General features: G+C 45.6%; 1 protein-coding gene across 1 annotated transcript; it reads left to right on the top strand.

Annotated features, from left to right (window-relative positions):
* Positions 1 to 2,450: 2,450 nt before the first annotated feature.
* Positions 2,451 to 3,531, top strand: CCDC71L (coiled-coil domain containing 71 like). The gene has a single exon (XM_045002936.1). It carries the CDS (start codon positions 2,703 to 2,705, stop codon positions 3,390 to 3,392), a length of 690 nt encoding a protein of 229 aa, XP_044858871.1. The 5' UTR covers positions 2,451 to 2,702; the 3' UTR covers positions 3,393 to 3,531.
* The last annotated feature ends 9,031 nt before the right edge of the window (positions 3,532 to 12,562 follow it).

Below are 12,562 nucleotides of genomic sequence, written 5' to 3'. Positions count from 1 at the left end.
ATGATTATTTGGTGAGACCTCCCCCTCAGCCTCTATAACACAAAATGAGACTCGGAGGAATTGTTGTGAACCAGGAAAAGCCCCCCAGCTGCCCCTTTGCTCCCTCCACCTCAACTTCCAAGTGGAAATCCAGAAGACTGCATGGTGCAAACTGCAAATTACAAATCACAATAAAAACTTGGGCCATTTTGACAGAATGCTGGGAAGCAACACCTATTGAAGTCCTGGGAAGTGGGTGCTAGGAACCAACAACTGAGCCAGCACTCTGGTCACTTAAACACCTTTAATTCCCCTAAAGTGTTGGGGCCAAATTAATGGATTAGAATGGGCTGGGGGAGGGGGGACTAATGAGCAAATTGGTCCAGTAACACAGGAGGTATAAGAAGACACAGGAAGGAGGTGCAGGATTGAGGGGCAAACTATCAGAGCCAGAACCAGGAAGGATCTTTGGGTAGAGAGATCTCTTCCCTCTCCTCTCCTCTCCTCTGCACAGAACTGAAGAGAAAATGAAACTGTAAATAAATACTGTCTATGCAGCAGTAAGGTGGTGGGAAGAGCAAGTGTAAAGAAAACTGCACTGTGGTGTTTAACAACGGAAGGTCTCTGAGTCTGAGTGTGTAGATAGAGCAGAAGATGGTAGTGGGATGTCCCTGTCACGGAAGTGTTATAGTGCGAACATAGGAATGGCCATACTGGGTCAGACCAAAGGTCAATCTAGCCCAGTATCATGTCTCCTGACTGGCCAATGCCAGGTGTCCCAGAGGGAATGAATAGAACAGGTATCAAATGATCCATCCCCTGTTGCCCATTCCCAGCTTCTGGCAAACAGAGGCTAGGGACACCATCCCAGCCCATCCTGGTTAATAGCCATTGATGGACCTATCCTCCATGAATTAATCTAGTTCTTTTTTGAACCCTGTCATAGTCTTGGCCTTCACAACATCATCTGGCAAGGAGTTCCACAGGTTGTGCATTGTGTGACGAAATCATTCGTTTTTGTTTGTTTTAAACCTGCTGCCTATTAAGTGAGATGTGATTGCTGAAGTTACAAGCAACTGTTATTTCCAATGATTATTTGCCATTAAAAATAGCAAGAGCACAATGCCATCCTGCTGCACAATGTTAACAAGGTAAATGATGAAGTACTAAGAATAAAAAAAATAAAATTTTAAAAAATAAATAATTAAAAGGAGTTAAACTATATTTATAGGGGTTTATAAGCAAGGGAGTCCAATTTAGGAAATCAGAATAGCACATAAGACAAATGTGTGAATTACAGTATGAGGCTTTATACAGACATATAAACAGATAAGGGATTCTTTTAAACACTAAAAATGTATGAAAATTACATTTTCTTGTTTAAGAGTTAAGTGAGTAAAATATTTAACTGAATCCTGTCTCCTTTAGCAGTTCAAGCCATCATTTCAGATAGGGAAGAGCAGCTTTGGCTAGGCAGAGGGGCACAGTGTGTGTAAGGTTCCCACTAACATGTTCCTAGAATACTGGACATTCTGGCACTTCCCGAAACAGCATGGGCCTGCCCCTGCTTGTGTGACTCCGCCCCTGTCTGCCTGCCCCTGCCCCTGCCATCATGACAAAGTTATGCTGCAAAGGAGATACCATTTTCAAGAGTGAGCTGCTTTTGCCCCCATTGGCGTGATCTCACATGTATGGTGAGTGCAAGGTCACACTACACAGGGGACAGCATTTTCAAAAGCAAGTTGCCCCACCCTTACTGGCATGATCTCACATGCATGATGTGTACGAGGGCATACCACTCTGGGGACACCATTTTCAAGAGCCAGCTGCCCCGCCCCCACTAGCATGAGATCATATGTGGTGTGTGCAAAGTCATGCCGCTGAGGGACAACATTTTCAAAAGGGCGCTGCCCTGTCCTGACCAGCCTGAGCTGGCATGCAGCATGTGAAGTTGTGGTGGCGGGAGCAGAGCAGTGTACTCTTCAAAATGGTGTCCCCTGTCCAATTCCAGACAGAACTGGATGTGGTTTTGTCCCAGTACAGGATAGGGGACAAACCAGAAAAAAAGCCGGCCCCTCCAGTACACAACTGGATGAGTGGCCTCCCTGACTGTGCCTGTAGGACCACAGCCCTGTAAGGAGGTGTGGAAATTTCCTTTCTGCAGGAGCAGCAGGGAGCCCCTCTATTCCCCCACCCCACCCCTTTCCAAACAGCTGCTCACCTCTGATGTGGTAACATTTACCCCCCCTCCCCACCCCTTCCATATCCCAGCTCCCACCCTCTCCTTCCCCTGCCTTCAGTGCGCTCAGTTTGCCCCCTGCACAGATTTTGCCCACCCCTCCCCCCTCCGCTTTCACAGCCGGCACACTCTCCTCCTCCCCAAGTAAGGGCAGGGTGAGGGCAGCGAGCGTCTTCAGTGGCTATTACCGAGCACGCGCAGCCCTCCTGCGCACGCTCAATAACAGCCAAGCTGCCCCTTGTGTCTGAGGGGAGCGAATGGGGCGGGGCCTCTCCAGCCGGGCGGTAGGATATTGATCGCTGCTCTCCGCCCTGGGAGGAGGAGAGACAGGCAAAGGAGCGCCTTCGGCTGGGGCTGGCTGCCGTGGCGGCAGGAGACAGGCGAGCGAGCGGCGTGGTGGGGCCGGCGCTGAGGCCAGTCCTCACGCTGAGACCGTTGCGCCTGCAGTCGGAGGCAGGCGGCGCTGGAGCGAGGAGCCGGGAGGATGAAACAGGAGGGAGCCGGCCGGGGAGCCGCTGCCGGGCTCGGCGCGGCGGCGTGGGGCGAGGAGGGCGAGGCGGAGAAAGTTGTCTACTCCCGGTCGCAGGTGTCCTTCGCCGGCACCAAGGCGCTGGGCGACGCCTTCAAGCTCTTCATGCCCCGCTCCACCGAGTTCATGAGCTCGGACTCGGAGCTGTGGAACTTCCTCTGCAGCCTCAAGCACCAGTTCTCCCCGGTCATCCTGCGCAGCAAGGACGTGTACGGCTACGCCTCCTGCCGGGCCGTGGTGCCCGACGGGCTCCCGGCGCCGGGACACCGGACCCGCCGCAGAGCGGCCAGGAGGCGCCCCCTGGCCGCCGGCGCCAAGCGCGGAGCGCCCGGCCGCGCAAAGAAGGGGAGGAAACGCGCCCCAGCGCTCGCCGGTCCCCCCGGCAGGGAGGCGCAGCGGCCGCGGGAGGAGGAGCAGGTCGGCTCGGCCGAGGTGCCTTCGTGTGCTCCCTTCGGGGGCCGGTCCTTGGAGGAGATCTGGAAAGCGGCCACCCCCAGTCTCACCACCTTCCCCACCATCAAGGTGCGGGGCAGCGTCTGGAAGCCGCGGAGCCTGGAGGCGGCGCGGCGCCAGGCGCAGCGGATCCTCCGAGTGGACCTGGCGCCCGTGGTGAGGATCCGCCGCTTCCCCGTAGCCAAATCGTGAGCTGCTGCCCCGCCTGGGAACGGGGATATCGGTGGGGGGGGAAGGCTCTTCCCCTGGAAGAAGCGAACAGAGACAAGTGTCAGTCACCTGTTTACATTGCATTTGTCTGGATCGTGTCCTTCTACTGCACTTTATGGCTCAGACTGATGGGACCATTTCCTCCACAGAGCCAGGTTCCTGCCCACCCAAACCCGGATTGAGAACCTGCCTGGCCCCTGTCACCAGCTGCGACTACCACCCTCACCTGGACTGAGAGGCTGTTTCGCTATGTTCCCTAGTAGGGGCCATGGTTCTCTATCGTATTTATGCCCAAAACTGAGAAGCTATTTGGCAGGCATCTCAAGTAGGGACTAAGGTCTACTTCCTTCCATTCTCTTCCCTGGGACTACCTCACTGGTCTGGAAGTCCACCCAAGAAGTTATTTTCCAAAGGAACTCGCTGTCATGCTTGTATAATAAAGCACCATCTGACTCTTGCTTCATTTTTTCCCTAACCCATTGGATTATGTATGGTTTTTTGTGATGTTGCACTAGTATGTGCTCAGGGTATCTTGAATCCCACGTGTTGCCAATTTCAACCGACTGAAGCTTTGACCAAGGATGCAAAAAAAATTATGAAGATTCAGAACTTAGGCTGTCTCAATGGTGCAAAAATTTCCTTAGTGATCTATAAAAGGATGTACCGTGTACTATACTTTTTGTATCTAAAGTCATTTCTAAAGTTTTATAGCTGAATTAAGTACTTGTTTTTATGGAGCACCGGAAGCCGATTGAATCACTCTTATTTTATATACTCTAGTGACACTTATTTGGTCAATGTAAGTGAACTTAATAAAAGTGAAAGAGCAACTAATGCTGTTTCAGTACATTGAAACTAACTGCAAAGGGATGGATAGTTGTTGGATAGTTACATATACCTTTTGTGTAATTCAGTGGAACAAGCAAATAGTTTGACATATTTACTGCTCTAGTAAACAAACCCAAAGTTACTTAAAATGAGGAATATTTTTTAAAAATCTAATGTAAAAGAGAAATAACTATTATGATGATTACTAGAAGGCAGGCAATATACAGTCTCCTCATTAATGCTAGCAAGTGATTAGTTCAAGTGGCCAAATATCAGAATTCTAGATTATCTAAGTGCCTTTTTAAACAGAGGTAGCAATACTCTATTGTGGTAGCTAGTGCCTTCTTAGTTAAAATAGCACAGGTTGTCACCTCAATGTCTAGAGTCCAGTAATGGATGTTCATATTAACATGTCACTCCTTCAAGTATTGTTTTAAAAATCAGTTGCAGCTAAAATATGGTATGCAAGGACTCAATTAGAGAGTGTTACAGTTTATGGCTAAAGGCTCATTTTGACTGAGGCTTTGTGTTTTGGCTGTCTTGTCTTGTACAAATGCCCATTTTTAAGGCAAAGTACAAAGCCTTTGGTAGATATTTAAAACTGTTTAACATTTTACTCATCCTTCTATAAATCTTTTTTTGGTGCTTTCACAATACTAAAAACTGGAATATTCCCAGTAGGGAAGGTAAAGTTGATAAAGGTAGGGGGAGGGAAAAAGATCTTGGAAATTCCAGAAGAGGGACAAGTAACTTGCTTTAACTGGTCATTTATATCCCTATAGGCCCTGAGAAGTAGGACCTGCTTCTTGATTTCCCTGTTCAATTTATTGGTTCTTCAAATTCCTGTTCTAATTTCCTTTCTTCAGAAGGCTTGCTCCTTCTTAGCAGAAGTGCTAAGAAGCAAATGAGATTTGATTATAGTTACATTTGTCAAATTTTGTTATACAGTGCTAATTTTTAATTAAAAAGTAGTTCTCTCCCTTTCTTTGAATCTTAATATTTTGGGTTATTTATACCATTGTAGTTCATTTAAATCTACATTGCAATATCCATATCTTTCTAAAACCAAAAACTTCTTCAATCTTGTAGGTGCTGTGCTTTTAAAATTATTTACATAAAATGTGATGAAAGGCTGATTGCTGTACTGTACTACCATTTCAGATTCCAAAACACTAGGAAATCATGAAAGATCAAGGTATATTTATACAACTCCTATCTGAAGCCTACATTTTTCTTAGACATACCTTGGTGTAATTTATATGTTGACTTGAAAAACCTTATTGTATGATGAATTAGTACTAAGAATAAATACCCAAATGTACAGAGTATGAAGGGCCAAATTTGGCCTTGACTTCTTTATGACATTGACTTCCCAAAGTTGGACCATGGATTGATATTCCAATAAATAAGAAAATGGGTGAAATACTGGCCCTATTGAAATCAATGATAAACATTCCAATTACTTCAATAGGATCAGAATTTTATCCATTACTATTGTGTGTTCAATGTAATTTCATCCCATATTTGGACTCTGGAATGTTTTAACACAATAGACATAGGTGGAGTTTGAACTGTGACTTTGTGTTTGGCGTTTTAAAAACTATTTCTTAGAAATATGCATCACTGATCACTGTAGTTTATGGGGGTTTTTTGTGTGGAGTGTGTGTGTCAAATCAGCCTCTCGTTCAAATCCCAGCCTTGTTAATTCAGTTCCTCATTCTGATGAGGTAGCTAGTGGTTTGCAAATCACCATTCTTACTGAAGCATTTATAATACTACACCATGCATGAGAGAGAACACAATGTATAAATATAGTTGAGTACAGGGATACTGTGGTAGGGCTTGGGATTTTTTTTAGAGAGGAGGAAAGGGGTGGAGATTACTGAGTGCTGCAGGTAGGAAGCAAGGGTATGGGAACATGAGTGCTTAAACTGACAATCTCAAAACTCTTGTCTTGTTTCTTCTTCTCCCAAAACTCTTGTTTCATTGAGGCTATGCCTCATTAGAGTAGGGCAAAGGACTCATTTCTATCTTCTTCATATCCATAGTGGAATATCAGCCTCTGGAGATGGCAGTGGTGGCTGTTCTAGCAGCCCGTTTTTGTTTTTACAGCTCTTTCATACATTCCTGACTTTTAGAGCTAATAGGGACGGCTCTGATCATTTACTTGTACCTCCTTCATAACAGTCCAGAAAATAGGGAACCCAGCTTCTTCTAGCTGTAGCTGCATCTCTCTTAAAAGAGCAGTTTGAATTTGTCAAGTTGCTCTAACTAGCCCTGGCTCAGTACTGCTATAGCTAACATAGGGGTCTGTGAAAGTATATGAAGAGGGATGGTCTGTAACTTTCACTCCCATGCCTCTGAAGAAGTGAGGTGTTTTTTTACCTACAAAAGCTTATGCCCAAATCTGTTAGTCTTTAAGGTGCCACCGGACTCCTTGTTGTTTTCGAGGGATGATATAGAAATTATTGGGGATAAATGAAGAGAATGTTAAATTGTTAGGGCTAGATCAGGTTTGGTTTGGTCCCCCCTGCCTACTGGCAGAGTTAAGGTTGTGTGGGGCTATTAGAGATGCTAGCTTTAACTTTGTATTTCCCGACTTCCAGAGATTTATGTTTATCTATCTTCTGTGTTCTGGAAAGATACAAGGCAGGAGTAGATAACCTTAACTCTGTGTTAAAGTTTGTCAGTGACTTTCCTTTGTTTTCTGAGGAAGGGATGGGGCCATGATTGAGAGGGGTCCTGGGTATGCTTTGCCACCATTCATCTACTGCATGTGCCCTCCATGAGGGTTAGAGATGGATGAATGAATGCTAATGGCCTGTGAAGAGTGCATCTGCCAATTTGAGATGGTGGCAGGGTGGGGCTAGAATTTCTACTCCAGGGGTTAATAGTAGGAAGGGGCTCTGTGGTGTGGGAGGTTACAGAGGTGTGAAGGGGCTCTTTCATCCTTCAGTTGAATGAGAACACACCATACTGATGAATATAGGCTGAAACACTAGTTCTGAGGGGCCTGAACTGCCCCATTCAGCTCAGTGAAGATTACACCCAAGTCCATCTCCTCCAAATCCAGGACTGGTCTAAACTAGAAATTAGGTTGGTTTAACTACATCAGTCAGGGGTGTGAGAACCACACCCATGAGCCGTGTGGTTAAACTGACCTAAGTCCCTGTACAGACATTAGTTGATGGAAGAATTCTTCCAAGGACCTAACTACTGCTGCTCGGGGAGGAGGATTACCAGTGCCACTGGGAGGATGCCTCTTGTTGGCATAGCTAGTGTCTACACTGAAGTGCTCCAGGGGCACAAGTGTGCCCCTGTAGCGTTTTAAGTGTAGACAAGCCCTCACCTCTTTGTAGATCTGGCATGCTTGAATAATACCCTTTTCCAGCTCCCTACCCTGGTTTCAGCACTGTGTGCCTGCACCATGCACTCTTGTGCCTAGCCCAGACCCAGTCCACTGTGCCTACTGCTTCCTGCCAGGAGTTCATTGAGCCTCTCCTGGCACAGAAGTGCTTATCCTGGCTAGGACTCTTATGCCAACCTCTGGTGTCATTTTCAGTGTAGTAGCTAGTTCCTCCTCTATGAGCCCTGCCTACCACCATCATATTAGGTCTCATGTCCTGGACACAGTCCTGCCCCCAAAACTGTCCCGGGAGAGGGGTTGTGCATACAGCATTGGGGTACACTTGTGGGGTACTGAATTTCACATGATATTCCCACTTCCAGAAGAAGTCCTATTGTAGCCCAAGACACCAACCAAACAGAAGGTTGAGAACACCAGTGTGCGCAGTCCTCAAATCTCCTGCATAGAGGTTTGCATGCATGTTCTTGGTTTTAAGAGGCAGTGCTTGGTTCTTTTGAACTGTCATGTGATTCCATGACTCAGCATGTGTAGTTCACAAAGGAGTTACTGAGGAGGCAATAGCTTGTAGAGGATGCTGTGGTCAGCAGAGGTTCTAAAGCTACTCCTGAGGGCATTCTGTGCCAAAAAATTAAAAATTCTGTGCGTAATATTTTAAAATTCTACAATATTCTGCCGGCTTGATTTGTCAAAAAATAAAGGCAGAGGCTCCAGCATGGCAGTGGGGAGTACAGGCCTCTGGTTGTACAAAGCTGGGAGGTCACCCTGCAGCTTCCCCACTCCCAGGACACAGACTTAGTGGTGAGGCTGCACCTGATCCTGACATAGCACAGGCCTAGGCCTACCCCAGAAACTCCCTGGGGTCCTTCCCCTCTGCTCCATGTGCACCAGGTGGGAGCAAGCAGGCTCAACCAGGCAGGATCTAAGTGTGGAGGGGCTAAGTATGGGGTGAGAAGATTATGTGTGGGACAACTTGGGTGCAGGCAGCCTAGGTGTAGGGGGAGCTGGATGCACAGAGGCTTGTTGTGGGGGTTCCAGGTGCAGGGGCAATAGGACTCAGTAAGGGCTTCCAGATGAAAGTGGTTGGGGCTCAGCGGAGGGGTCTGGGTCTTGGAGGAGTAGGGCTTGGTGAGGTTGGGGTCAGTGCAGCTAGTTTGGGGTCAGTGGTGTGGGGGCTCAGGGTGGTGTGGGGGTTGGGGCTCATCAGGGTGGGGGTTTGAATGCAGGGAGCTGGGGGTGGTGGTCTGGATGCAGGGGTTCTGGGGGCTCCAGATGCAGAAGTTCAGTGGGGTGGGGTTTGGGTATGGAGAGCTAGGGGGGTTCTTGGTGTGTAGAGTGTCTGGGTATGGGAGGTCCAGATGCATGGGGTTGGGTAGATGGGGAACCCCTCCCCCCTACAGTAACCCCTCCCCCTGCAGCTGAGGAGCAATGAGGGCAAGAAGCGGGTGGGGGGGAGGGTGGATGCTGAGCTTCCTGCAGCTGGGGGAGCTTTCTAGGGATGGGTCTGACACAGCTCCAGCCACTCCTTGCAGGGGAAGAGGAAATTCCGTCTTCCCCTGCCTCCAGAGATCCCTGTTCAAGGTAGGAGCTACTGGCTGGAGTGTCCCCAGCCCTGTGATGATTTATCTCTCTGCCGGCTGCTCTGGGTGCCTGAAACAATATACCTGCGCAGCTAGGGAGTGGTGCGTAACTGCTCTTGCAGCTTCCCTTTGCTTCCCTGTCAGAGAGTTTTCTGTGGGGAAGCAAAGAAATCTGCAGGGGACATGAATTCTGTGCAAGTGGCCCAGAATTCTCCCAGGAGTATAAAGCTTTTGTAATGCAATAAGTTTTGGAATATTTCTAAACAGGTCCTTGTAGTGTTGAATAGCTGATCTTGAGGGCACTTCAGTGATACAAGTTTCCTGAGATCAGAGCCTTAATTCTCCCTCCTCCTGCCTCCAGGTCTACACCAAAAAAGTTTTAGAATCTGAAAATATTAAAAGCAGCTTTTGTGGGGGTGTGGGGAATATTTCCTCAATGCCTTGGTCCAAGTAACCCAAAATTTGCCCCACAAATTCTACTGCAGTCACTTTTGCAGAATACCAGTTTTCGAGACAAGCTTCCAATGCACATCGATTTGTAGAGCATTTTGAAAATTATAAGCAGCTTGTATCGTGGAGGTTACATCTTGGGAGATCACTGACCAAATGACCCTGGATTTGCATCTGTTGTTGCACAGAGGTTTTCATGACAAGTCTCCATATGCATGTGGAATTTAGAGTAATTTGAATAGTAAAATCAATTATTTACTGTGATGGTTGTACCTGAAGAAACCCTTGATTAAATGATCCCAAACTTGCTCCACTCTCTCTCTACCCTGATGGAGCATAGAAATTTTCAAAACAATCTGTGTGCATTTGGCCTTTAGAGCATGAGTTGCTGGCTTTTAAACAAAAAGCTTGGTTCTTAGGCCCAAACTTCCAAAAGGGCCTCAAGAAAAATGCTGGCATAGAATAATCTCAGATATTTGCCGCAGGTAGGATTTAAACTCATAGTGTTTGTGTTTTGCTTTGGTTCAATAGCATCAGCATGTTGCCATGAGCTGGCCAGTGTCTCTGTCTCCACAAACTTGCACACCACAGAACAGTAGTCCCACAGTACATGTGCAAGTCACTGCAGCTTGCACCCAGGCTCAAACCAGTTTGTACAGCTAACTTTAACTCCTAATAACTTTTAAAATATTTCTTCCCTGATAGGGCAGCAGGTGCTAGATCAAATCCAATTGGGTAGTGTCATTTTGGGGTTGATCGGTGCTATAGTTTGAGCCTTAAGTGTGCATAAAAAAACAGAAGAACTGGGAAATTTTACTGACTGGTCCTTTCTAGGAGATCATATCTTAGGATCCTCTCAACCAATCAGTCCAGATTTGCACCATGAACTTTACCACAGGCCTTGCTGAGGCACACCAATTTATAGGACAAAGGGAGTATGAGGATTTTAGAGCTCGTCTCATCCTTAACTCTGGCAGAGCTATTGCTCCATAATGCATAAACAACATAGATTCTTAAATCTGTCTGAATCTTATAGGCTTATAAAAAATGTTTGTGATTTGTTTGGTTTTGGGCTTTTTTGCTGCTGTTTTCTTATACTGTAAGGAGACGTGAAAGTGTTTTCAGAAGTTTTGATATCAAGAATTTCAAATTATATCTACCCATTTTTTTGCTGGGGAACTTTCTGAACAATTGCAGAACCAGAAGCATTTAATGACATCACAGGAGTTTGAGGGGAATGGTTTACATATACTTGTTTAACATCTGACAGATATTCTTGAGGAAAAGGCTGTCTTTGTTAAAGATTCAAATATTTCTCTACACAGTCCCCTGGAGTTTGAGAAAGTTCCCACTCCAGTTTCTTGTATTCCAAAACATTCAAGCAAAATTATGGAGGATGAGACTTGATATTCTTAAGGTTAAAAGAAGAAACAAACACAGGGAAAAAAAACCCTCCAACCCTTTATTTGAAAATAATAAACATCATCTTGCTTCTAACTCTGCAGCTCCAGAAATGCAGACTGTCTTCTCCTGCTGTTTTTGCAGTGGGTTGATCTGGGAGGGTGCTACTCAGTGATCTATAGCAAATGTCAGGTGCCTGGCTTGTACAACAACTTTTTAAGTTGCTGTATTTTAGTTTATTGGGTACAGTTGGCTTTCTCTCCTCCCCAGGAAGACTTTTACTGCATCTTCAGCCTTCTCTGAATCCATCTTCTACATGCTCCAGCAGTCCACTTTGAAGTCCACACCAAAGTCCACACCAAATGTTGCTGCTACAGCATGATGTGAGAAGATAGAGGTCATAGTTATATGTACACCCATTGCATATTGATAGTAAGTATTAAAAATGTGCATTGTCCTAATCTCAGGTTTGTAGGGTGAATGAAGGACTTAAATTACTATACAAATGACTTTCCTGAATGAAAAGTCAAAACACTTTAGTGTTTCTCCTACAAGGATTTTTAGAAGCTAGTGCTTGAGTGGGAAGTAGGGGAGATTTCTTCCGCTATCCTCTTTACACAGCCCACACATTCATACACTTGAATTCCACAATGGGGATACTGCATTGTTAAAGTTTTTTTTCCAATTCAGTAATTCCAAAAATAATCACCCACTTCTTTCATTTCAGGATTGTTACAATCATTTATAATTGAGATTGTCTCCTGTTTTTGTAATACAAGAGATAACTAGTGAGTACTGAGCATATATTTCTGGAGGGATGGTGAGCTCTCAGAAATGAGTGTACTTAACAAACTCTAAATTCACTGTACAATAGAAAATTGTTTAGGTAACCTTGACAGAAAAGTAACATTTTCTCCCCTAAGAATCTCCATCTGTGCAGAATATTCACTCTTGAGACTTAGCTCTTAAGAATTAAATTGATAATGGAATTCTTCCAATTCTTAAGGTTTTTTGATGCTTCAGAACAGAAGTAGTGGGCTAGAGCACAAGCCAAGCTCCTTAGGGCCATTATGTACCACATTCCTGTGTCTCCTTGCACACACAGTAGAAATGTTGCCTTACAAAACAGTTGTCAATTCTTGCATGACTGTGGTTGGCAAAGGAAATCCCCATAAAAGACTATCTGCCAGCGATCTGGCTTTTCATTGGATCCCATCACCACCTTGTTGACTGGGTATCCTTTTGTGCGTATAATCCTGCCTTCTAGTTGGGTTTGAAACTGTTGTCTAGGGTGCATTTTTTCTGACATTGGCTGCTGGCTATGCAGCTCCAGTGCCTATTTTTGGGCACATACATACAGTTTTGGTATTTGACATAATTTTACTTAAACTTCTTAATGTACTAATGCCATTCTTGCTGTAGAATCATAGACCATGTCTAGACTTAAAACTTTGGTCAATGCACGTTACACTGACATAGCTGCTGCAGTTAGTTTATCACTTGTGTGTGTGCATACTTGTTGCTTTGCG

The sequence above is a fragment of the Mauremys mutica genome, chromosome 1 (assembly GCF_020497125.1).
Source record: "Mauremys mutica isolate MM-2020 ecotype Southern chromosome 1, ASM2049712v1, whole genome shotgun sequence".
Classification (NCBI taxonomy): Eukaryota; Metazoa; Chordata; order Testudines; family Geoemydidae; genus Mauremys; species Mauremys mutica.
The sequence above is the reverse complement of the archived record's forward strand: the minus strand, read 5'-3'. Positions and strand labels throughout refer to the sequence as shown.

What these genes read in the sequence shown, in the direction of transcription:
- CCDC71L (XM_045002936.1), top strand. Translation starts at nt 2,703, where the DNA reads ATGAAACAGGAGGGAGCCGGCCGGGGAGCCGCTGCCGGGCTCGGCGCG.